The following is a 25208-nucleotide window of genomic DNA, read 5'->3' on the forward strand; positions in this document are numbered from 1 at the left end:
TCAAAAAATGATTTTGCCACAAAACAGAGCTAAAAACATAGGAATTGGAATGGTGAACATACAACTTGAATTCCCTAAAGCAAGAGGCTTTGATTACATTTTGGTGAAACAAGAATAATTTTTTTCCATTATTTTTAAATCTTCGGGCTAACTTATAAAGAATGGTTTGTTTTCACTTTGATGTAGGAACAACTGAAAATGAAGGATCAATCATTGAGAAAACTGCAGCAGGAAATGGACAGTTTGACATTTCGAAATCTGCAGCTTGCCAAGAGGGTAGAACTGCTTCAGGATGAACTGGCTCTAAGTGAACCCCGAGGCAAGAAAAACAAGGTGAGTCAGATAAAAGCAAGGTAGTGCAGCCTTGTTGTTAGGTACAGACATCTGTAGGCCATCCTGCTTATAACAGATGAATTTGTCACCTTCACATTCTCTAAGGTTCCATTATTACACCTGGATATCGGGTCAAGAAAGCAGATATTTACTATTAATATACACTAAATGGAGGCATTTTCAGATGAATGTGAGTTTAAAAGAATTTATTAAGAGCAGACATGCACTTATTTTATTTCAGTGGCTGAGAAAAATGAAAGGAATATCTCATATTGGTCAAAATTATTATGTTTCAGTTATACCAGGTTGCCATTAACTCAGGGTAGGGCAAATAAAATGAGAAGCATTGTCAAAGTATAACTGCTCATGTGAAAGTGGCAGTTACATACCTTAGGCTTGTAAGTTTGCTGTAGATTTTTTCTTACTGCTTATTCCTATGAGGCTAATTTGATATTCTTGTCCAAAGATGTAAAAAAAACTTTGCCCCTTATGGTTATGCGGTGAAGAAAGATTCTTACTGCTATAAGTTGGATGATCTGGTACTTTAAGAAGTTGCTTTATTTTCTTTTTTTAAGGGTTAGGGCTAGTGATTAAATCTTTAAGTTGTGTGTGTGTGTGTGTGTGTATGTGTATATATATATATATATATATATATATATATATATATATATATATATATGGAACAGTACCCCCAAATTGTGGCTGTGAGGCAGTAATAACGGAGTTGTAGGAGGGAAGAGGAAGACCCACAGTAATTCTGTGGCAGCACAGTATGGCAGGAAGAGCACCGGCTTTGGAGTAAAGCCCAAGCTTGGATTCTTTGTCTGCCATTTATAGTCTGTGACTTAAGGCAAATTTTTAAGTCTTGCAACTTTAGTTTCTCCATCAGCAAAATGGGGGTGATACTCTTGTTGTGATCATGGGATCATGTAAAGGTGCCTAGGACTGTATTTGCCAAATGATGGGCAATCCGCATAATTATATGTTAGTACCTTTCCATACGCATTTCCTTGACATGAAAGAATTTTCTAGAGTGGTAATTTTCAGATGGTAACAGAGCAAACAAAAAGGTGTGTAGTAGAATCACTTGGGAAAACTGTGTCAAAATGCACATGCTCTGCAAAATCTGAAAGATCCTTGGGGAAGGAATAGCCATTGTCTTGAAATGTGCTTCACATATTAGTGAGATCCCTTCCCAGGGCTGTTTAGCAGAGGTTTGCATGTAACACTCCTGGAATCATGTTAATTAAACCTATCCAAATCTGTACGCATTAAGGACACAGAATATGTAATTCAGCAGTTTCTTAAGCACCTCTATGTCCCAAACACAATGGATATTTAATATATTTTTAATATAGCTACTCTATTTTCAAAGGGTTTCCTAATAATTGGGTCACATTGCATCAGTAAGTGATTTCATTTAAAGTGAGGAGTGAGGGTTCAAAAAAAGCAGAGAAGAGCGGTGACTGATGTCTGAACACAGTTTCATTGTTAGGTTGACCCTTGAATAGCCTCAGTTCTTGTATTCCATGAAAACAAATGTTCATTATTGGGTCTTTTAAATAGCGCTATTCTTCTGTGTAGAAAAGTTAATATTGGTTAAAAAAAAAAAAAGGCAAAAGGAAGATATTTTAAATAGTCTTTGAGCTTTTTTCTCCTGTTTATAATAGCTTTGTTTTTTTTTAATTAGAAATTTATGTGAACTTTTGTATAAATTTATCTTTGTGAATGTTAAATAACTTATTACAATATCTTATAGGAGTTTAACTGAGTCTCATGGAATTGCTAAAACTTTTATTTTCCAAACAAAACAACAACAAGAAACAAAATGATATTTATTAGCATATAGATACTTAGTAGCATATTTACATTACTAGCTTTGGGTCTTCTCTGTTTTCCAGCAGAAATACTCCTGAATTCACCTGTAAAGAATAGAGAGCCTTATCTGTTTTTTTTTTTCTCTCTCTTTTTTAAGCTTTCCTGCCCACTGCAATATTTACAGTTCCAACTTGTATCACATAGGAAAAGTTAAATGATGGACTGTATACCTTTTGCAGGATTGTTTGAGAATGGTGAACACGTAGAAGAGACAAGCTACTAAGGTGATAGAGAATCTGTGTACCTTAGGATATTTCTCTAAAGGATGAAAGTTATGTGGACATAACTTATTCTTTCCATCAGAAAAGTGGAGATACTTCTTCTCAGTTGAGCCAAGAGCAGAAGAGTGTCTTTGATGAAGATCTGCAAAAGAAGATAGAAGAGAATGAGCGGTTGCACATACAAGTGAGAAGATCTTTCTGTTTTTCCATATGAATTTAAAAATGGGTCAAATGATCTAGAATATGAAAAAAAAAAAAAAAGCAAGATAGAGTGTTCTGTGTATGTATGGGTGTTTTGATGTTTCCTATGGTTGTTAGGTAATATGTCACTGCCATTCATTTCTTACATTTCACTAATATCTTAATATGGATGTGTATTTTGAAGTATACATTTGTTTAGAGAATTGCAGAATAACTTTATAACTTGACAATATAGAAATATACTGAGCACTATTTATTCTATATGGGAAATGATTGGATGGATCATTTAGATGGGGGGTTATGAGTAAGTAGTGTTTGCCTTTTAATTTATTAATGTTCACCTGTTAGTCTATAATGGCTGTTAGGATATAGACCATGTTGGCTTTGTATACCCAGCCCCAGAACAAGATCACACTCATGGCAGGCCCTCAAGTCTCTATGGAATGTTGAATAATCAATATTTGCCTCCAGACATTCAGCATATTATAAGAGTCATATAAGGTATCCATAGGGTATCCAACTGTGCTTCTGGGTTTTCTTTTTGTGTGTGAAATGATGATCATAACCTAACAGTGAAAAATAAATAATACATTAATTCTCAGTCTTTGACATTGTTAAAAAAAAAAAAAATGAACCTTTGACTTTAGTACATTTTGTGATAAATATTCCTAATTAGTATTGGATTTTTATTAAGGAAAAGAGCATTACCAGTTTTAGGAATAACCATCTATTTGAATTTTGATTATTTAATTATGGAAATTAGCTCAGTGGAAACATTATACCCTGGGCAGTTGAATTATCTGTGTGCCAGAAAGTAAAATATAAATTCATGGGACTGAGAGGAAGGAGGTGTAGCCTTTGGAGTAGGTCTCCTATGTTCCAGTCTCATTCCTAACACATTTTAGCTGTGAGACATTTGACAAGTTATAGAATTCCTTTAAACTCATTTCCCCATCTATAAAGGAGGGCTAATGACAACACTACCTCTGACATACTATGAGGATTCAGTGAGATCATGCTTGTGTGGGTTTTGCATAGTGAGCATATGGAGCCATATGGAAGTTGTTCAATGAATAGTCACTGCTGTTGTTTTTCTCTTCATCCTATATAATAAAACCCTAATACGCAAATTGACCAAACTTCGGAACAACTGATCGCTATGACATGCACTGACCAGCAGGAGGCAACTGGTGGTGGTGGCAGGGTGATCAGGGGGCGGGACCAGCTGGCAAGCAGAGGCTGCCGCCCCCTGATCGCCTGCTGGTCATCTCCTACAGAGGGAGGCCACTGGCAGCGGCAGCGGCAGCGGTGGGGTTGGGCTGGCCAGTGCACAGCGCCAGACCACCAGCCAAGGCGGGTACCAGAGGGGGCCTCCTGATCCTTCCGTTCCGCTCACCGGTTGCCCCACAGATTGGCCCTGATTACCAGCCAGGCCTAAGGACCCTATCCTATATATTGGAAACATTCTCTTAGATTTAAAAATTAAAACCTGGCAAGACTACTCTAACACTGAAAAAACAGGATGATGCAGTCATGACGTGAATGGACTCTGGCTTGCACATTTTGTGGTCAGCCCTGATTCTGACACTTATAATTGTGAGACAAAGTCAATTACTTAACTTCTCTCTGCTTCAGTTTTTCCATCCATAAGATGGGGAAAATGGTTCTACTGCCTCAGAAGGATCATGTTATGTTATGTACTACTTTTTATAACCAGGGCAAAAAAAATGTAGCTGCCCATACAACAGCAAGATGCCTTTCACCTGTATGGGAAGTATGGTCACTGGTGCATGCAGCATCCCGGATTGCAAGAGGGTGCAGGTCGGGCTGAGGGCCCCTTCCACCCCCATGCATGAATTTTGTGCACCAGCCCTCTAGTTTGTATATATTAGGATATTATGAGATGAGAAAATGATCTTTTCTTTTCAGTTTTTTGAAGCCGATGAGCAGCACAAGCATGTGGAAGCAGAGCTCAGGAGTCGGCTGGCCACTCTGGAGACGGAGACGGCTCAGCACCAAGCCGTGGTTGATGGCCTGACACGGAAGTACATGGAAACCATTGAGAAACTGCAGAACGACAAAGCCAAACTAGAAGTAAGCCTGAACTTAAAGTGAGAACCCTTTAAGATATAGCTCAGGCTTTTGTAGGTTGGTTGTGTACTTTATAGAACATAAAGTCAGTCCTCAAGGTGAGAGTTGCCTTTAGTGTCTCCTAGATGTGCTCTCATCTGAAGTCTTACCCTTCTGCTTTTCTTTTTCTTCTAAAATTCAGGTAAAATCTCAGGCTCTAGAAAAGGAGGCCAAGGAATGTCGACTACGAACAGAAGATTGGTATGTGGAAACGTGAAGTAATAATCAGAAGACCTGAGTTTTGGTTTAGCAGCTCCTGTGTCTTAATTTTCTCACATTTGAAATGAGGCGGGAGTAGGTAATCTCCAGGGTCCTTTTCAGTTGTTATCTCTGGGGCCTTATGCATTCTTGGTAGAGTGTCTTAGTCCTCAGCCTGCAGATGTTTTGGGCCATAGCAGATAACGTTCTGGGCTCCTGTACTAAGGACTGGATACTTTCCATTTCAGACTACACTGAAGGGAGTCCAAGGTAGGAAAACTGAGTAATAACCACTGTGCCCAACTTTAATGGTCCATTTTGAATAAAATAAAGGATATATGATCTAAGTTGGCGATATCTAAATCTTGAAATATTATATATCAACGGGTTGTAAGAGCATTCTCCATTTATTTGATAAATGACATAATATTTTAGGTTTCAGTAGAATCAGTCAAGCGAGTTTTTTTTAGTTTAGTTGCTTTGGTAGCATTACATTGCTTTGGTTTAGGTGTATACTTCATAACTGAATCAAAATCAGAAAAGTGATCAGATTTTGAGCCAAAGTAAAAAAAAAAAATGATATAATACATAAGAACTTTACCATAATACTTGAGCAAACATTTATGAGTTATAAAGAGAAAATTTGTGATGTTGCAATGACTCTAAGATTACTCTATGCTTGGGGAAATAAACTCAAAATTGTATAAAATACTGAAACTATGACAAATTCTTCTAAACTTCAACATCATTGAATGAAAGTCCCAGGGGCTTTAGAATTAAGGCTTAGTATTTTTCTTATCTTGCATCTTTTAATAATTCTCTACTACCTAGAGTATCTCAGATGTCAGGCACAATTCTCTGGAAGTCTGATACCAGCTGTTGAGGTAATAAGCAAATGAGAATCCATGTCTGATTGGTGATAATGTGGTTCTGTATTTTCTTCTTTCAGTCAATTACAGTTAAAGAATCTTCATGAAGATTTGTCAGGTAGATTAGAGGAATCCTTATCAATCATCAAGGAAAAAGTACCTTTTAATGATACAAGTAGGTATTATGTACAGCTTATCTTTATTTGCAACTTTGAACCCCTCTGTGGTAGCTAACTAATTAAAATAATTTATCTTTTGGCAATAAATTTCATTGGCCTGACAGAGGTTGCTTTCTTTTGTTCTTTTCATCAGCTTTAGGCCTCGTATTTCATAGGGAAATTTATTTATTTTTAAGTTTTTTGTTAATTTTTTTCTATTCTCTTCTTTTTCTCTGTTTTTTTTTTTTTTGGAAGATTTTAAATTGTCTTATAACTGCTTCAAAGTCAGCCTTTTTGGAAAAAACCGAAATTCACTTTTTTTTTATTGTGTATATTTAGCATATACCAAGGTAAAAATCAACTGAGCCCTAAGTAATCTTGATAGTGTTTTAAAAGGATTTTAACATTTTAAAAAGATTTCTTAGAAAAAGAAAAATAGGATTTAAAATTTTTATCCTAAAGGTAAAAAAATATTAGAGGTATTACTTTATCTTAGAAACAACTGATTGTGTGTATATTCCATATTTTCCTATACTGTGATTATGGCTTTGATCATTTTTAATACTTATGTAAAGCTGATTTTGCTGCAATAATTTATTATTTTGCAATTAAGCTGTTTTTCTGTAAATGTAAAATGAAAGATTTAATATATATTTATTTTTGTTTTGTAGAATATAGTCAGTATAATGCTCTGAACGTTCCAATCCACAATAGGCGACATCAGGTAAAGAAGTACATGTTTTCTTTTCAGTAATGTGCATGTCACACTTTTCAGAAGCAGGAATTAGTTATTTGGGCCCCTGTTTAGTGTACTAAATTATTGTGTTTAACTTTTGCTTTACTTTCTTAAACGTTTTTGAAAAATTGTGTAACTTGCTGTTTATTGAATTTATAACAGATTTTTTTTTTTGCCATCTCTCTTGTATAGCATTAGAACTGAATTATGGGATGCTCTAATTTCATAAGCCATACTTTTCTTCTAGGTTGGTAGACCTTGCAATTAATTGGTCCAGGCAAAGTGGAGGAGGTGTGTTTGCCAAAACTGGTGGCTTTCTCATTTACTTAGATGGGACTATTAAAATTCAAGTAGGAGCAAATAAATTAACTTAAGGAATAATTATGCCAGCATTCAAATGTTTTTTCCAAAAGCAGGCTTAATACAGGTGTACTGGTTAATAAGGCACATTTTTTTTCAATAGATGTAGTTATACATATGGTGATATATATGCGATTTGATGTCAAATTTGCTGAAGGTGTTAACATCATTGATATTTTTACATTTAAAAAATGTCGAATTTCATGCCAAAAAAAGAGCATTTTCGGGAAGTTATAATTCATTACTTTATTTTGAAGAAAAGTGCTGCTGAATACTTTGGGAAGCTTATGTGAACATGCTCCATCTCAAGATACTTGTGAATGCTGGTTTAAACGCTTTAAAAGTGAAGTGAAAGACAAAAACTGTCCAGATCGACCGAAAAAGTTTGAAGACCAAAGTTACAAGCATTATTGGATGAAGATGCGTGTTAAACTAAAAAAAAAAAAAACTTGCAGAAAGATTAAATGTTGCTCAGCAAACAATTTCTGATTTTTACAAGCAATGGGAAAGATTTTAATGGAAGAAAAATGGGTTCAACTGAAAGAAAGACAAATGGAAAACCAAAAAGTTATCAGTAAAATGTTGCTTCATTGGCACAGAAGGAAGTCTTTTTTGCATCAAATTGTGACTGGTGATGAAAAGTGGATTTATTTTGAGAATCCCTAATGCGCAAAATCATGGGTTGATCCAAGTCAACCATCAACATCGACTGCAAGGCCAAATCGCTTGGGAAAGAAGACAATGCTCTTCATTTGGTGAGATCAGGAAGGTGTGGTGTATTAGGAGCTTCTAAAACCAACGTTAATACTGATCCCTCCCGACAACAAATAATCAATTTGAACCATGCTTTGATCGTGAAACGACCAGAATGTGCCAGAAGACACAACAAAGTAATTTTGCTTCATGATGACTCAGCATCACACACTTCAAAACCTGTTTAAGACACATTAAAAGATCTTGCCTGGGAAGTATTAACCCACCCGCTGTATTCACCAGACCTTGTTCCTTCAGATCATCACTTGTTCCAATCGAAGGCACACACACTTCCTGAGTAGCACTTCCGAACATATGAAGAAGTGGAAAGTTGGGTCTCTGGATGGTTTGCCTCAAAACAAGAAAAGTTCTATTGGGACAGTATCCACAAATTACCTGAAAGATGGGGAAATGTGTAGCTAGTGACGGACATTACTTTGAATACAGCACTTTTGATGTTTCTTTTAAAATTATCATGTTTTCTTTGATTACACAATTCTCATTATTAATTGGTACACCTAGTAAAGTAGTTTGAGAATTATAATTTGAGAGTTGACTTAACTATAGATTTTTCATTTTAAAGCTGAAGATGCGAGACATTGCTGGGCAGGCCCTGGCTTTTGTTCAAGACCTTGTGACAGCTCTTCTGAACTTCCACACCTACACAGAACAGAGGATTCAGATTTTTCCTGTGGATTCTGCCATTGACACTATATCTCCATTGAATCAGAAGGTAAACTTAACTCAAGATATCTTTTGTCTGCCCTGAACAAGCAGGGAAACTTAATGTTTATTTTTATACCACTCTGTGCATCAGCAAAGTACTATGGAAGGCAGAGTCTGTTGGTCATAGTCTTTCCCCTTCAAGATAAAGTGTGACAAACATGGAGATTCTTAAGAAGTTAAATACTAGAGGAGTTGCTAAAAGACCTTAGTGTATGAGTGAGAGTTTATGGCCAGTAAGCGATATGTGGTCATTAAGGAGGGAAGATTGCTGTCTGTGGCGTTGTCTGGGAATGAATCTTTGGCAATTTGAATGCACTTTGAAAACTGAGCATGATTTGTATAGAAGGAGAAAAGTGGTATAGGCATTTTTGCCCCCAGAAGAGGGAAACATGAACAAAATCATGGAGTAGGAAAGCATAGGGAGTGTGCATGTCTTCACATACCATCACTTCTGCCATATTACACTGTCACTGAGGCCAGCCCTGAGACATTTTGCAATAGTGCCACACAAAGCCATGAACAGCAGGAGGCAGAGATCCTCAGGCCATCTTAAGGGCTGTCCCCACAGGAAAGAAGTGGAGGGATCTTGCTATAAACATTTGCTAAGTGCCCTCCTGAAATGAGTCATGCCATTTTCCCCACTTACCTGATGCCTCATCCACACAGTATTCCCATGGTTTGTATTGTATTTATGTCCACGGATCCCCCATGTGCCATTTACATTAGTATAGCAAAGGCTTGGCCACTATAATCAGACTTTTGGGGTCCCAGTCTAAGTCTTTCCCCTTGGGCAATTTATTTAGCCTCTCTGTGCTTCAGTCCTCATCTTTAGCATGGGGGATAAGAGTGCCTACCTTAGCTGAAACCGGTTTGGCTCAATGGATAGAGCGTTGGCTTGGGGATGGATTGAAGGGTCCCGGGTTCGATTCTAGTCAAGGGCATGTACCTTGGTTGCGGGCATATCCCCAGTAGGGGGTGTGCAAGAGGCAGCTGATCCATGACTCTCTCTCATCGATATTTCTAACTCTCTATCTTTCTCCTTTCCTCTCTGTAAAAACTCAATAAAATATATTAAAAAAAAAAAAGAGTGCCTACCTTACAGGTATGTCTGTGTATATGAAGATTAAATGAAACAATACATGCAAAGCACTAAGAACAGCACTTAATAAAGATTGGGTCCCATCAACATTGTTATTATGCCTTACATATAAGAAGCTTTAGTAGGTACTTGGCTTTCATCAGTTTTGGTGTGACTCCACAAGTCTTTTGAAGTTTATAAAAATTAAAACTTGGGTCTTTGAAAGGGTCTTTAATATCACTGTGGGAAAAAGCTGTCAGAAGACCTGGAAAACAGTACTGCAACATTTTAGTGTAATTATATGTATTTTTATAGTTCCTGTAATATCAAAAATGTTTTCTACTCAATCCTGGTTCTTTATCCATTATTGGAATTTTGTCTGATACACTTCATTACTTTGAAAAATATATATATATTCTCAATATTTTCCCTTTTATGCTTTGACATATGATATGTGATTTTCTAGTAAGTCTGAAATATTGAAAGAGATTAAAAAAACACTTGCTAAAAGATGACTAGAATGTTTATATTTGTTTATAGAATCTTAAAGTATTTGTTTACACCTGTAAGCTTAGAGGTTTTTTTAAATTTTTTTTTATAGCACTAAAGATCAAAGCCCAAAGATAACTAAGTGAATTTCCCTGGGCCATATGTTTGAGTAGTTTGGGGTAGGGTCAACTGAATTCCATTTCTGCAGAATGAGACTTTTTATACTGAGAAGTCAAAATTTGAGCCATTATATAATACTTTGGTAAATGAAGTATTTCATAAGTGAAAATTTACTTTTTGCTTCTAAATTATTTAAATGCCTATAGGATCTTCTCTTAATCTATTCTTCCTGCTGAATTAATCCTTTGTAAATATTCAAGTATCAGTGACAGTTATAAAAGTTTTTATATCATCTTTTTGATGATAATTATATTTTTGGAATTATAATCCTGAATATTGTATACAGTAAAAGTAAAAGAAGCTATACTCAATAGACTTGTTAAAAAATGAAGTATAGCTGAAACCGGTTTGGCTCAGTGGGTAGATCCTCGGCCTGAGGACTGAAAGGTCCCAGGTTCGATTCCAGTCAAGGGCATGTACATTGGTTGTGGGCACATCCCTGGTAGGGGGTATGCAGGAGACAGCTGGTTGATGTTTCTAGCTCTCTATCCTTTTCCTTTCTGTAAAAAATCAATAAAATATATTTAAAAAAAGAAAAAAATGAAGTATATAACACAGAAATCTGTCACACAGTTTTGATTTTCAAATATATATATATAGTAGTTTTTTTTTAAAGCAAGGATCCCTATGGAGAGAAGCAGGAGTTAAGGGAAGAGGGCTGCCTGGTTGTTAATTGTCATTCCTCTTCTTGGTCCTCATTTTATATTGGTATGTTGACTTGGGGATAGTACCTGGGAATGTTGGAGGGAGCATCTCTGTATAAAAGCAAAATTTCCCCCAAAAAAGTTTTTAGGCTTGTAAGTTAGTAAGTCTATTTACAAATATGTTGGTATTCATTAGTTTCCAGTGATGTAACTCAGTTCCTTCCTTTCTACTTAGTTCTCACAATACCTTCATGAAAATGCGTCCTATGTCCGCCCTCTTGAGGAAGGAATGCTTCATTTATTTGAAAGTATTACTGAAGATACTGTGACTGTCCTGGTAATTTTCTTTGTTTTACTTCTGGAAGTGGGAGCTCCTCTTTCTCAAATAACTATTAACCTCAAAATTGTTTTTCTCTTTTAGGAGACAACTGTGAAATTGAAAACTTTCTCAGAGCATTTAACCTCTTACATATGTTTTCTTAGGAAGATTCTTCCTTATCAGTTAAAAAGGTATTTATTCCTCGAGGCTGGGGAGCTTAGGGAATTGTGAAGTGTCACCTGACCTGCACTGGAGTTAATAAATAGAAGCATGTGCCTCTTGTGTCTGCCTGACCTGTCTGTACCACAACCAGTTGGACTTCTGTGAAACAGGAAAAAAGAGACAGTGTAAACTTATATTTAAGAAAATGAAATTGCAGTTCATCAGCTAGGATTTTTGTTGTTCTGTACTGTGGTTACTACTATCATTACATAATGCTATATGAATTTTTATTTTCAGTGATCATGAATGACACATTTATTGCAAAAACTATTTCAGTTTTGGGTACTTACTATTTTAAAAAAAATATATATTTTATTGATTTTGTACAGGGAGGAAGGGAGAGAGATAGAGAGTTAGAAACATCGATGAGAGAGTCATCAATCAGCTGCCTCTTGCACACCCCCCACTGGGGATATGCCTGCAACCAAGGTACATGCTCTTGACCGGAATCAAACTCAGGACTTTTCAGTTCCCAAGCCGACGCTCTATCCATTGAGCCAAACCGGTTTCGGCGGTACTTACTATTTTTTGCAGTAAATATCTGGGGCGGGGTTTACAATAGTTAATTATATTTGGATTTGTAGTCCTTAGGTTTCTTTGAAATTGTATATTTTTCTTTTTATTAGTAGTTTATTTAAGTTATAAACTAAAACTTAATCTACTCTAGCCCTTAAAGGATATGTCATTTAGTAACCTTAACTATCCCACCTTAAATATTTTGGAAAGGCAAGAGAAAATAATTTATGTAACTGGAAAGTTGATAATACTGATTAAAAGTTTTGATACTTATGACCTAAAACTACCAAGACTTCTGTTTCTAAATATTTTTATCTCAGATTTAACCTTTAAAAAAAATCAAAGAATAATGGGACAGCCCTGGCTGGTTTGGCTCAGTGGATAGAGCGTCGACCTGTGGACTAAAGAGTCCTGGGTTTGATTTTGGTCAAGGGCACATGCCCGAGTTGTGGACTTGATCTCCAGTTGGGGGCATGCAGGAGGCAGCTGATCAATGATTCTCTCTCAACATTGATGTTCTATCTCTCTCTCTCCCCCTTTCCCTTCCTCTCTGAAATCAATAAAAAAATATATTAAAAAAAGAATAATAGGACATAAAAGAAGAACATACATGTATTGTAGAATAAGGTTTAAAAATATGTAAATGAGTTACTTATAGATTTTGAAGATGTACAAGTGATAATAGTAAGGTCTTATAAAACAAAAGTAGTAAGTAGGTTTTAACTTTTCAAAAATATAAAATTTTGTTGTTAAAAAAATTAAAAATTAATAACAGCCATCTTATTTCCTAATTATAACCTATTAAGGCATGTCAGTAACTAAATTCTATGATTTGTGCATATGACAGAATTTTAGGAATCAGGGAGTTAAAGTATTATTAAGTATAGTTTCTTTTCATTTCCTTACATGTTATGGTTCAATGCAATTATTTTGTTTTTGAAAATTGACTCTAGATATTTAAATAACATTATGATTTGGCTTATTTTTAAGAAAAATCTGTTTTAGAACTATTGCAAAGTGGCACTTACTACTTGAAACAGTTATGCATTTTTATTTTCTATTATTTTTTCACCATTACATTTTTAGAAAGAATGGATAAGTTATTTCTTGATCTAAGATTTCTGTTCTTGGAATGTTCTGTTTTATATGCTCTTAGTCCTCCCTCATCAGGTATTTGTGTTTCTAGGCAATTTTTAGTCCTTGGTTTAAATATCACTTTGACAAGATAACATATTCTTTAGTGGTAAATGGGCTTAGTATTCAGTGAAGCTGTCTGCCATAAATAAAGTAGAAGGTCAAGGAAAGTGTTATGATGATCATTCCTGTGCTAATAATTTATCTAGTTGTGTAAAAAGCATTTTCTTGATCACCTGCAACATTTTTTATAAAGTGCTGCGTCCACAAGGAATTTTATTCTTTTTTTTAAAAAATAACATTTTATTGATTTCAGAGAGAGAGAAAGGGAAAGAGAGAGATAGAAACATTGATGAAAGAAAAACATCCATTGGCTGCCTCCTGCCATACTGGGGTTCGAGCCCTCAACCTAGGTATGTGCCTTGATGGGGAATTGAACCAGTGACCTCCTAGTGCATCTGGTGCATGTGTAAACGCTCAACCACCGAGCCACATTGGCTGGAATCCACAAGGATTTTTAAAAATTTACAATTGAGTTTTCTACAGTAACCATATAAATTTGAAAATGGCACAATGTAGTTTATGAATGTTAACCATTTACTTTTAGATTTGAGTCTATGGATTGTTTATTCCAATCTGCATGGCTTTTGCAATTTAGTATACTAAAAAAGTTCTATTAGTTCATATTTGATTAATTCTCCATAGGAATTCACTCCATGAAATATTGTTCAGAAAATATTTTTAAGGGAAGCATTTTCATGCTGCTCTCAGGATGAAAAGATAATGGATACACGCCTTTATTTTTTCCTATTTAGTCCTCTGTTATTCCATTGACATTTGCAGCAAGCTGATATATATATCATGGTATAAAACATGAAACCTCAGCCCTGGCTGGTGGCTCAGAGCATTGTCCTGAATACCAAGAGGTTTGGGTTCGATTCCCAGTCAGGATACATACTTATGTTGTGAGTTTGATTCCTGGTTGGAGTGCATGTGAGAGGCAAACAATCGATGTTTCTCTCTCACACTCATTTTTCTCTCTCTAAAAATCAATGAAAACATATCCTTGAGTGAGGATTAAAAAAAAAAAAAAAAAAAAGAAACCTTATAAATGAGATAAAAAAATGTTTAAATATATTTTATTGATTTTTTTACAGAGAGGAAGGGAGAGGGATAGAGAGCTAGAAACATCGATGAGAGAGAAACATCGTCTAGCTGCCTCTTGCACACCCCCTACTGGGGATGTTCCTGCAACCAATGTACATGCCCTTGACCCGAATCGAACCTGGGACCTTTCAGTCTGCAGACTGATGCTCTATCCACTGAGCCAAACCGGTTTCGGCGAGATAATTAAAAAAAAAAAAAAAATTTGTCTCTGGGTAGAGTTGTTTGAGAATATAGATGGTTTCTTATAGCTACTTGAAAATGTTCAGGATGCTCACTTTAAAATATCTGCCCATTCCTAGTTTAGAAGAAGAATGTGAATCTTCTCTTTGTACATCTGCGTTAAGAGCCAGGAATCTAGAGCTGTCTCAGGACATGAAAAAGATGACAGCTGTGTTTGAGAAGCTGCAGACTTATGTCAGCCTTCTCGCCTTGCCAAGTGAGTATGTTTGTCACTCATGGTTCAACTTGAAGAACTTAGAGAACAAGAAGCCAGAGGAGGGAGATATGAGCCAGATGTGAGCTGGGGTGAGAGAGCCAAGCATAGGATCTGGAATCAGAAAAACTCAAATTCAAGTCCTCAGCCCCTTACACATTTATGAAGTTGGGGAAAATCACCTTACTTTCCTGTACCTGTTTTCCATTTATAAAATGGTGATAAAAAATGTGATTATTAAGTTAAATTAAAGATGTAATTGAAGATATGCATTCATATTGATTCCCTTCCTTTCCTTCTTTTAAAAATGGAGACGGACAAAACAAAAGAATTTGTAATAACTTTCCAAAAAGTAGCATAGGGGGTTTAGTAGTAAAAATGCCATTTGTTTCCCTTTGTTCTAATTTCAAAAATGTATTTTTAGGTAATTGAATGGATCTCAGTTTAAATGATGTTTTTTAAAAAATGCTGTGATTTTTTTTGGTACTGTGATTTGTTGTTGTTTTTTGGTGACAGCTTTAATGTGATATATAATAATTAATGTACCATACAACTTATTTCTTTAAAGTGTACAGTTCATTGGCTTATAGTATATTCACAGATACATACACCATCACTACAACCTATATTTTCATTGCCCTAAGAAGAAACCCTGTACACTTTAGCTTCACCTCTTTATTTCCCCTTCTGCCCCTCCTCAGTGCTAAGCAATAACTAATCTACTTTCTGTCTTTAGAATTACCTATTCCAAACATTTTATATAAATCGAACTATATGTGATCATCTTGACTGCTTTCTTTTGAATTATATAACGTAATTTCTTCAAGATTAATCCACATTGAGTATTTATTGGTCTTTCATTTTTTTTTTATTGGAGAATAACATTTTGTTATGATATATGACTATACCACATTTTATTGATTTATTCATAAGTCCATGGAATTTGCTTTGTTTTTACCTTTTTGGCTCTTATTGGTAATGATGCTATATAGATCAGCAGTTCTCAATCTGTGGGTCACGACCCCTTTGGGGTCGAACAACCCTTTTACAGGGTCGCCTAAGATATGTAAATATGCATATCACATATTTACATCATGATTCATAACAGTAGCAAAATTACAGTTATGAAGTAGCAATGAAAATAATTTTATGGTTGGGGTCACCACAACATGAAGATCTGTATTAAAGGGTCACAGCATTAGGAAGGTGAGAACCACTGCTATAGACAATTATGAACAAGTTTTTGAGTGGACATATCTTTTCACTTCTCTTGGGTATATTATACTTGGGAGTGAAATTGGGTCATATGGTAACTCTGTGTTTAACTGCTGGAGGAATTGCCAGACTCTTTTCTAAGGTGGCTGCACCATTTATCTTCCCACCAACAATGTATAATTTCTACAGATCCTCTGATTTCTCCATATCCTTACAATTTTTGTTATTATTTGACTTTATTTTAGTCATCGAGTATTATTCGACTTTTTAAAGTGGTATCTTATTGCAGTTTTGATTTGCATTTCTGTGGTTTCAAATGATGTCCAAGCATCTTTCCATGCCCTTATTGACCACTTGCACGTATTCTTTGGAGTCCTGTCTATTCAGATCTTTTCTTTTCTCTAAAAATCAATAACAACATATTTTAAAAAAAATGTGTAGGGAAAGAATAAAATGAGAAAAGTGTTATAGAGTAACAAAGTGAAAATTCACAAAGACCTTCTTTTCCAGAAGAATCATGAAAGATATAATCCTGCTTAGTAATTTAATTTTGATTATTAACCATTGAAAATAATTGTGGACATGGGGAATGCAGATCAGTTAGATATGTCTTTATGTTTATTGCCGTTATATCTGAATTTGTCTGCAATGATTTTAAGAGCCATTATTCTCAACATATCACAAACAGTCTTCATTCTCTGTCTTCCCAAAAGTAGGGGGAGATAGTGGGCTATCAATTTTTCAGGCTAAGTCTTCTGGGAAAATGCTTAGGTCTGTGACTTTGGTTTCCTAGGTACGGAGCCAGATGGACTCCTGCGGGCAAACTTCAGTTCCGTCTTAACAAACGTTGGTGCTGCTCTGGATGGACTTCATGATGTCATGAAAGGTGAGGTTGAAAAGGAGCACAAATAAACTTAAGACCTTCATCCCACTTTCTCAGATCTGCCTGAATGAGATTAAACAAATGCTGTGAAGGTTGATAGACCCCAGATAGTGGCTTTAGTAGCATTTGGCTTACATTGAAGTGCATAGTTCACTGTCGTCTGCTTTTCCCATCTGCTTCGTTTCTGAAGGTAAAGTGCTAAAGAGAAACCCTTGTGCACAGTACTTTAGCTGAAAATACATTACACTGACTTAAGGCAGGTGTGTGAATTGCATCAAACCAGACATGCGGTTCAGAGGATATTAAGCAAAATACATTTTACTTGTTGGAGCCCAAGCATGAAAGGAATTGAGGAAACCAAGGTTTAAGGTTCCCAGAAAGAATGCACTGACCTTCCGCCAACCTGTGCATTTTTAAGTGTCAATTTTAAGTCCCATTTTGTTCAGCACAGCCTTAAGAAACGAGGGTCTGTTTTTAAGCTTTGATCACTTTTCAAAACTTGCTTGTGTGCTTCTGAGACTAGAGTGTGCTGAAAAGCATTTCACATGCTTCTTAGCATGTGATTCAGAGTGCTGACAGTTTTAAATCTATAGTTCTGTGTGGCTGAGAGGTTTCCTCCTTCTTTCTGTTCATTTTGAAGACTGTTGGGTAGGGAAAGAAGGAGAGGGCCGGAGTAATTATTATGGACTATTGGAAAAGGCTCAGGTGCTTAGATTATTCATTGGGCTGTTTGGTTAACGGTTAGTGACCAATTACTAGTGTCACAGAAATAATTTTTTAAAACTTAAAATTATGCATAAGATGGGTATTTCGGGGGCTTTTCTGTAGATTGATATATTACATAGGGCACGGGGAATCATTCTTAGTCTCAGCCGCATTATCTAGCACCACCTTACCATTCAGTCTGGAGAATGGTCCTTCCTGTGGCTTGTCTTCAATTATAAGGAACTTTAAAAGTCTATCCAACTTCTGGTTGGATGAATCTGGTTGCAGGAACCACAGCTTGAATAGACAGTCTTGGTGGCAGGTGACAGTAGTCATCCCAACCCTGCAGAACCTAGTCTGGTTTATAGAAAACCTAAGGGTCTGGTTCCTTTTGTTCTGTGCAGTGTTTGGTTTGGGAAGCTCAGACTTAGCTATAGTCCTGTAATCTAGAATTTTACTTAACCTAGAATTAGGCCATTGAAACCACAAGTGGCTCAGTGGCTCGAGGTTTTTTTTGGTTTTGTTTTCTAAATTTTCCTATGCTGATACTATGACTTTTTCCTGCTAGTGGTTTCTTCCAACATTCCTGTAAAGGAGAGGCTAGTGCAGTGGAGGGTAGCTCTCCAGTGAGAGGGGTCTTAAAGCTTCATTTACATGATTCTATTTGAATTTTAATTAATCTATAATATCTGAGGTTTTCTAAAGATGCTTTTGCTCATATATAAAATTGAGAAGATGCCAAATGGTCCGAATCCAAGAATGTTGCTGTCATTTTTCGGCATGAGCTGATGGAGATTGTGGGAAGATCTGGGTTTCCCCTTTGTGCCTCCCTTTGTGCCTCCACTTATTTCTGTCCTTGAAAATGAACGTGATATATAGAGAGAATATTGGGAAACATGAAGGATGGTTGGCAAGATTATGAGGTCCTGTTGCTAGGTTTACACTTCAAATCTCTTTACCTCGCTTGGAGGACTGTTGTGTATCTCCCATGAAACCTCACAGTGAGTGTTAACTGGCATTAACAGAAGAAGCTTTGTGTTTAAGAGATTCTTATTCAAACCTCTTCCCTTCCTGCTCTGCCCTGAGTTGGAAGGCAGGCTGACTAGTCTCAGTAAAAAGAGAGAGAGATTTATAAAAACTGTGTATCCTTACATGGATTTAAAATAGGAGTGAATTGTCCCTTTAACATGGGACATTTGAAGTGAGAATTGTTGATGTTTAGTCTCAAGTCTAAAGTGAGTAGACTCATAGGAAACATAAAAGAAAAATCTCTGATTGCTTTGTTCTTTTTGGAGTTAAAGTTTAATGTCAAAGAACACCCTAAATATTTAAAATATTTGGACTGAATAAAGAGTAAACAATTGGATTGGGAGAATTATTATCAAACTAATAGCACTGATCCAAATAGAAGTGTTTTTAGTATTGTACATCTTTCATAAGTGTCTCAATCACCTACCAGTCAACTAAGATTGCCTACCAACCAAGTTGTATTATAGCATTGTACACTTCCTGTAAAATATTAAATAAAACTTTCTGTGATGTATAGAAAGAAAATGTCTATGTTAGGGGTTAGCAAGTTCAGTATACAAAAAAAATGTTCAGCATTTCAGTAGAATTTTTATTCACTCTTCTGAATATATAGAGAATAATCATTTATTTTTAAGAATATATTAAACATAATGGTAATGTACTAGTTAGTTGATTCCTTTGCTGTGACATCTATATTATAGTCATGTAATGTGTTAACAATAGGGAAAACTGGCTGTAACTTTTCTATAAATTTAAATTATATTAAATTAAAAGTTTATATGTGTATATATGTATATAAAATATATAAATAAAATAATACCCTAGTTTTAAAATTTTAGTAAAAATAATATTCATAAAATTTGCGGTATTTGTATTAAACTATCATAATTATATCAGGTTAAACCTCAAATACCATTTCTTTCTTGTTTTCTCTTAATTATCTACTGTCTGAAATCAACTAAATTTCTGATTCTCAGTAAATTAAAGTCTCTGATTACACACCTGCTATAAAATTTAATTTTCATATTGTGTTATTTATTTTTAGCTTTGTTGATAAAGATAATGCTGTATAACGAAAGTATTCTAAAAAAATTCAAAGAAGGCTTATAGTAAATACTTTATTATTTAAAAATATAATTACCCTTCTTTTTGAATCATTGTTGTCTTAATAATTCTCCCATTTTCCCTTACTTCCAAGACAAAATTATTCTATTTCTCAGAGACCCAGAAAACTCCAAGCTTTAGTTATTTGGCTAGTTTCACGTACTGTAGTTTGTCTTAACATATTTATATCTAAGCCTCTCTCCTATGCTTTTCTAACCACAGACCTTCCTATAATATTCTTGGACTGGAGGAGGCAGCACGTGAAGCCAGGCACTGGAGTATCAATCCTTTGTCTGTGCAGACATTTTTCATTGCTTAAGTGTGTACTAGCAAACTAGTGAAGGTCTAGTAAGGATTGTGGGACATTATTGTGCCTCTGTTGGTTGTTCTCTTCAAGGCTCATGGTTTGCTATATAAATATAAGATAAATTCTCATTTTTGCTTATTGGACTATCAAATCAGGGTTTTTAATCAGGTTAAATGCTTGTCAGGGTCATTTACCCAACACTAGAATAAGGGCTAACATCCAAATAAGGGACATAGACATACAAGCTGGTGGCTGTAACAGAGATGTCAGGATGGTATTAAGGGACCTTCACTTCTCTCTATTCTTTCCACGAGGATTTGCGATCTAATTGATATTCAGCACAATCTTAATATTTAGGACCATTTTTGAGTAAATTTGTAAGAATAGATATGAGAAGGTAAGAGATTAGTTATCTACCAGTATATGCCACTTGTACAAGGTAGTAATGGGTTTTCATTCAACTGCTTTTTAGATATTTCCAAACATTATAGTCAAAAAGCAACAATAGAGCATGAACTTCCAACAGCAACACAGAAGCTCATAACAACGAATGACTGCATCCTGTCATCAGTAGTGGCATTAACAAATGGAGCAGGAAAGGTAATTTTTCTCTCTCTCTCTGTGTGTGTATATATATGTCTAAAGTTTTACATATGTCTCTTTTTTTCCAATTGACACCCCCTACCCCCCACAGCCATTCCCATCCCGGCCAAGCCCCCACCACCCCAGTGTCTGTGTCCATTGGTTATGCTAATATGCATGTATACATGTCCTTTGCTTGTTCTCTAACCTCTCCCCTCAACCCTTACCATTTGTCTCTGGATCTATTCTTGTTCATCAAATTCCGTTGATCATTATATCCCACATACGAATGAGATCATGTGATATTTATCTTTCTCTGGCTTATTTCACTTAGCATAATGTCTCTGTTTATATTGACATTAAATTCTATATTTAAATATGCTTGTTTTTCCCTTCCTTCAGTGACATAGGAAAATTGATCTGTGAAAGAATTTTGGACTCTCAGGCTTTTTGTAAAGTAAAGTTATCTCCCTTTCCCTCCTCCCTACCCAGTATTTAAACCAATGTGGTAATTATTTTGTTAAGCATTTGTCATGACTAAGGAGATCACTCACACTTTATGTTTTAATGAGTTATTTGGTCATTTAAAGATTGTAGATGGTCTCAATATATTGGGTATATTTAAAAATTGGAGTACATAAAAAGAGGAAAAAAATTGGTATTTTTCCCCCTCTAATTTAAAAAAATATATATTATATTGATTTTTTTTACAGAGAGAAAGAGAGAGGGATAGAGTTAAAAACATCGATGAGAGAGAATCATCATTCAGCTGCCTCTTGCACACCCGCTCCTGGGGATGTGCCCACAACCAAGGTACATGCCCTTGACCGGAATCGAACCTGGGACCTTTTAGTCCGCAGGCCGACGCTCTATCCACGGAGCCAAACTGGTTTTGGCCCCCTCTAATTTTTTGTTTGTATTTTGATAATACTTGTGGTAAAGCTACTTCTGTGGTTTTATACCTTAACAAGTATTTTTAAAGTACCTTTAACATGTCTTTTCATTGAACTCTTAATACTGGATAATGATCATTTGGATCATTAAGTACTTAAGTATTATTTTAAAACTAGAGGCTCAGTGCACAAAATTCATGCACGATAGGGTTCCTGGGCCTGGCTGGCGATCAGGGCGAATTTGTGGGGCGACTGGAGGGGCGATGGGGGGGCCCCACTGGCACCTGCCTTGGCTGGCCTGGGGCAGCTCTCCATCAAGTGTCTGCCCCCTGGTGGTCAGTGCATGTTTGCCCCCTGGTGGTGGTTCTATTGTTCGGTTGATTTGCATATTAGGCTTATATAGGATGGCTAACGTGCAGATTCTTAAAAACTCATCCTATCTCGGATACCTAGTTTTAGCAGAAGTCGCATTCTAAGAATTCATGTCTTTAAAGGTTAAGATTTTTATGAGAATTCCCCATATGTACTAGCATGAAGCTGAAAGGATTGTGTTTAGGACTATCTTAGCCCATTTGTTTCAACAGACAACATAATTTCTCAAGGAAATGCTAATCTCTATATTTATATACCATTATTTTTCTGACAGGTTGACCATAATAGAAACAAATTTTTCCAGTGATTTAAGTTAATCAGAAATGACCATAGGTTATGTCAGATCTTCAGTATTATTTTTCCCAAACTCAGACTTGTCTTTGTGCAGGTTTGCTATAGTTTGAGCCATAATTAAAAGGTATTTTCTTTAGGTTCTGTCAATTCATAGATCTGTGCCTATAGGATTCCTTAGACAGAAAGCCATCTCCACTGCCTCAGCTTTAATACTTTTATCTACAGGCATGCTGGAAGCTTTCTGAGGATAATTCTAACTTTGATTCAATTAAGGCAAATTCCAGAAAAAGAGAATATTGGCATTTTACAGGGTCTCTGCAATTGCCACTTTGTTTTATTGAGAACTCTGGAATATTAAATACCTGTATACTCATAGCTTATTTTAGATTTGACTTGCCTAAAACTTTAAAGTTTTGTCTCAAAAAAGGTAATTGATTTTCAGTCTGAATTTTTTTTAAAAAAATATATATTTTATTGATTTTTTTACAGAGAGGAAGAGAGAGAGATAGAAAGCTAGAAACATCAATGAGAGAGAAACATCCATCAGCTGCCTTCTGCACACCCCCTACCGGGGATGTGCCTGCAATCAATGTACATGCCCTTGACTGGAATCGAACTTGGGACTTTTCAGTCTGCAGACAGATGCTCTATCCACTGAGCTAAACCGGTTTTGGCTCAGTCTGAATTTTTTATAAATGTTTTTTAACTATAATAAGTACCTGAACTAACGTTAGTCTATGGTAGCTTAATTTGTAGCTAATGTGACTTGATTAAAATAAATTTTGTTTGTTATTTAAAAACCCAGTTAAAAAGTATAACATGCTTTTGAAAGAACACTTGGAAAATATAGACATAAGAATAGGAAAGAGTAAATAAATCTCACTGTATACTACCATGACCTAAATGCAAACACTGGGTATATCATTATCTATGTCATGCATAAGAAACATATAGCTCAAAAGTTTTAGATACTCATTTTTTGAATAATGTCTAATAGAGAATTTAATTTGACAGGGTAAATTATTTATGAAAATTATAATCTTTTAAATCATTAGTAATTGCCTACTTTTTGAGCAATTTTTGCCAGTGTAGAATACTCTGTTTCATAAGTCCCTTTTCCTTATAAAAATGGAATAAATTTTCTAGCTAAGAACTTCTTTAGACATTTTTATTTATACTAGAATTTCATATAGCACTATAGATTCAAAATTATGGCCCAACAAAGTTACAGATTTTTGTGACTTCTTATATAGATTTAATAAAGGTTAAATCAGTAAATAACGATGATCTACTTAATTTTCAGTCTTTTCTATTATATTTGTGATATATAGATTGAGATTTACAGAATTAAATTTAAGTAGAGTGCATATTTAAGATGCCTATGTCATGGGTTATGTTGTAATATGAAATGTTTAAAGTTAAAATTCAAAGGGAATGTATAAATTCAAATATGTCTATTTTTGAGAGCAGTGGCAGAATTAATGAGATCCAGAGCTCATGAACATCATCTAGGAATAGTCTGAATAAATCAGAATCAGTTTTGGTTTTTAGGAAGAATAAAAGTTATCTAGATTAAGACCTGTCAGAAGGATAGTCTCAATATTTATACTGACATTGTCTTTTTAATAAATATAAATCATTGCCTACGCATTCTCAAATAAAAAATGTGGGCTTTTGGGCAGGTGCTGAAATTTCATTTTCATTCTCAGTGTCTTTAATTTTGCTTGGAAGCTAATATATATACACATATATATATTATATGTATATGCCCTGTGCATGAATCTGTGCACCAGTAGCTTGCTGCCACCCTCCAGTAGCTCTCTATCCACTGCCCTGCCCTTGTGTAGCTCTCCCCCACTCCCTCTCATAGCTTGCTGCCCTGCCCCCTCCGTCGCTGGCTTGTAGCTTGCTGTCCCACCCTCCTTTTGATCCATGATCCACTCATTAGGCTTCACGGCATAACAACCATTTGCATATTACATCTTTATTATATAGGATGGATATATATATATATTAGACTAGAGGCCTAGTGCATGAATTTGTGCATGGGTAGGGTCCAGTTGGCCCACCCCCAATAGAAAGATTGGGGTGGGCCTGTTGTGAGGAGGGGAGAGCAGGAGGTGGGCCAACTGGCCTTGCCCTGCCCCACTTTGATAGGCCAATCAGGGCTAGGCCGGTTGAGGGGAGGGGCTGTGGGTGATTGGCCAGTGGGCCCCGTTTCCAATTGGAGTGAGGGGGCCGATTGGGGGTGGGGGTTGTTGTGGGGAGGGGCTGTGGGCAGTGGGCCAGCCGGCCCCACCCCCTGATCCCGCTGGTTCACTGGCTGCAGTGGGTGTCATAGCGACTGGTCCTTCTGGTCGTTGCAGTGTTCTGGTCGCTGGCTTTTTATATAGATAGATAATTAGATAGATAGATAAAGATATAGATATATTTTTGAAAACAAAATCTATTTTCTTGTTGCACTTCTTTTAGATTGCATCTTTCTTCAGCAATAATGTGGACTACTTCATTGCTTCACTGAGCTATGGGCCTAAGGTAGCAAGTGGATTCATTAGTCCTCTTGCCGCCGAATGCATGCTACAGTACAAGAAAAAAGCTGCTGCCTACATGAAGGTTTTGAGAAAGGTTTGTGAACTTCTGCTAACATTTAAATCAGAGGAAAAAATCAGGATTAATTCCAGAGAATGGCAAGAGTTTTTCTGCAACCCATACTACAGTGTTTAAATTTTACACAATTTTGAGGCACAGATGTTTGGTGAGTGTTGTGGGTATTTGAGGAGGAGGACATAATAGACACCCAAACCTAATATGTGATATATGCAGAGGCCATGTTGGAGTCATGCCTCCATTACCTGGTAGACTGTTTAGGGTGAGGCAGCCAGTGTCAAACTTCAGGAAATCTTAAACTTGTAGAAACAGAAAAATAATTTGGGATACATTTATAATTTTTATCTGAATCTAATAAGAATATACAGTCATTGCAAAAAGAAATCAGAAGAGAGAGCTGTAAATGAAGACAATTATGGTCACCCCAAATCCTATCACCCAAAGCTAGCTACTCTTAACTTTGCTAGAGTAT

At 35.9% G+C, this 25208-nt stretch overlaps 1 protein-coding gene across 2 annotated transcripts in view; it reads left to right on the top strand.

Moving 5' to 3' along the window:
* PPP1R21 (protein phosphatase 1 regulatory subunit 21) overlaps nucleotides 1-25208 on the top strand; it is a 54756-nt gene that overhangs the window by 10740 nt on the left and 18808 nt on the right. For both annotated transcript variants that reach the window (XM_084900881.1, XM_084900882.1), the window contains exons 3-15: nucleotides 187-333; nucleotides 2515-2616; nucleotides 4563-4727; nucleotides 4906-4964; nucleotides 5911-6005; nucleotides 6660-6712; nucleotides 8421-8570; nucleotides 11190-11291; nucleotides 11376-11464; nucleotides 14612-14748; nucleotides 16754-16846; nucleotides 20461-20588; nucleotides 24602-24754. In XM_084900881.1, coding sequence (XP_084757007.1) covers nucleotides 187-333; nucleotides 2515-2616; nucleotides 4563-4727; nucleotides 4906-4964; nucleotides 5911-6005; nucleotides 6660-6712; nucleotides 8421-8570; nucleotides 11190-11291; nucleotides 11376-11464; nucleotides 14612-14748; nucleotides 16754-16846; nucleotides 20461-20588; nucleotides 24602-24754 — 1473 coding nt within the window. The remainder of the gene's footprint in view (nucleotides 1-186; nucleotides 334-2514; nucleotides 2617-4562; nucleotides 4728-4905; nucleotides 4965-5910; nucleotides 6006-6659; nucleotides 6713-8420; nucleotides 8571-11189; nucleotides 11292-11375; nucleotides 11465-14611; nucleotides 14749-16753; nucleotides 16847-20460; nucleotides 20589-24601; nucleotides 24755-25208) is intronic.

Source organism: Pipistrellus hanaki (assembly GCF_964339955.1).
Source record: "Pipistrellus hanaki genome assembly, chromosome: 12".
Taxonomy (NCBI): Eukaryota; Metazoa; Chordata; class Mammalia; order Chiroptera; family Vespertilionidae; genus Pipistrellus; species Pipistrellus hanaki.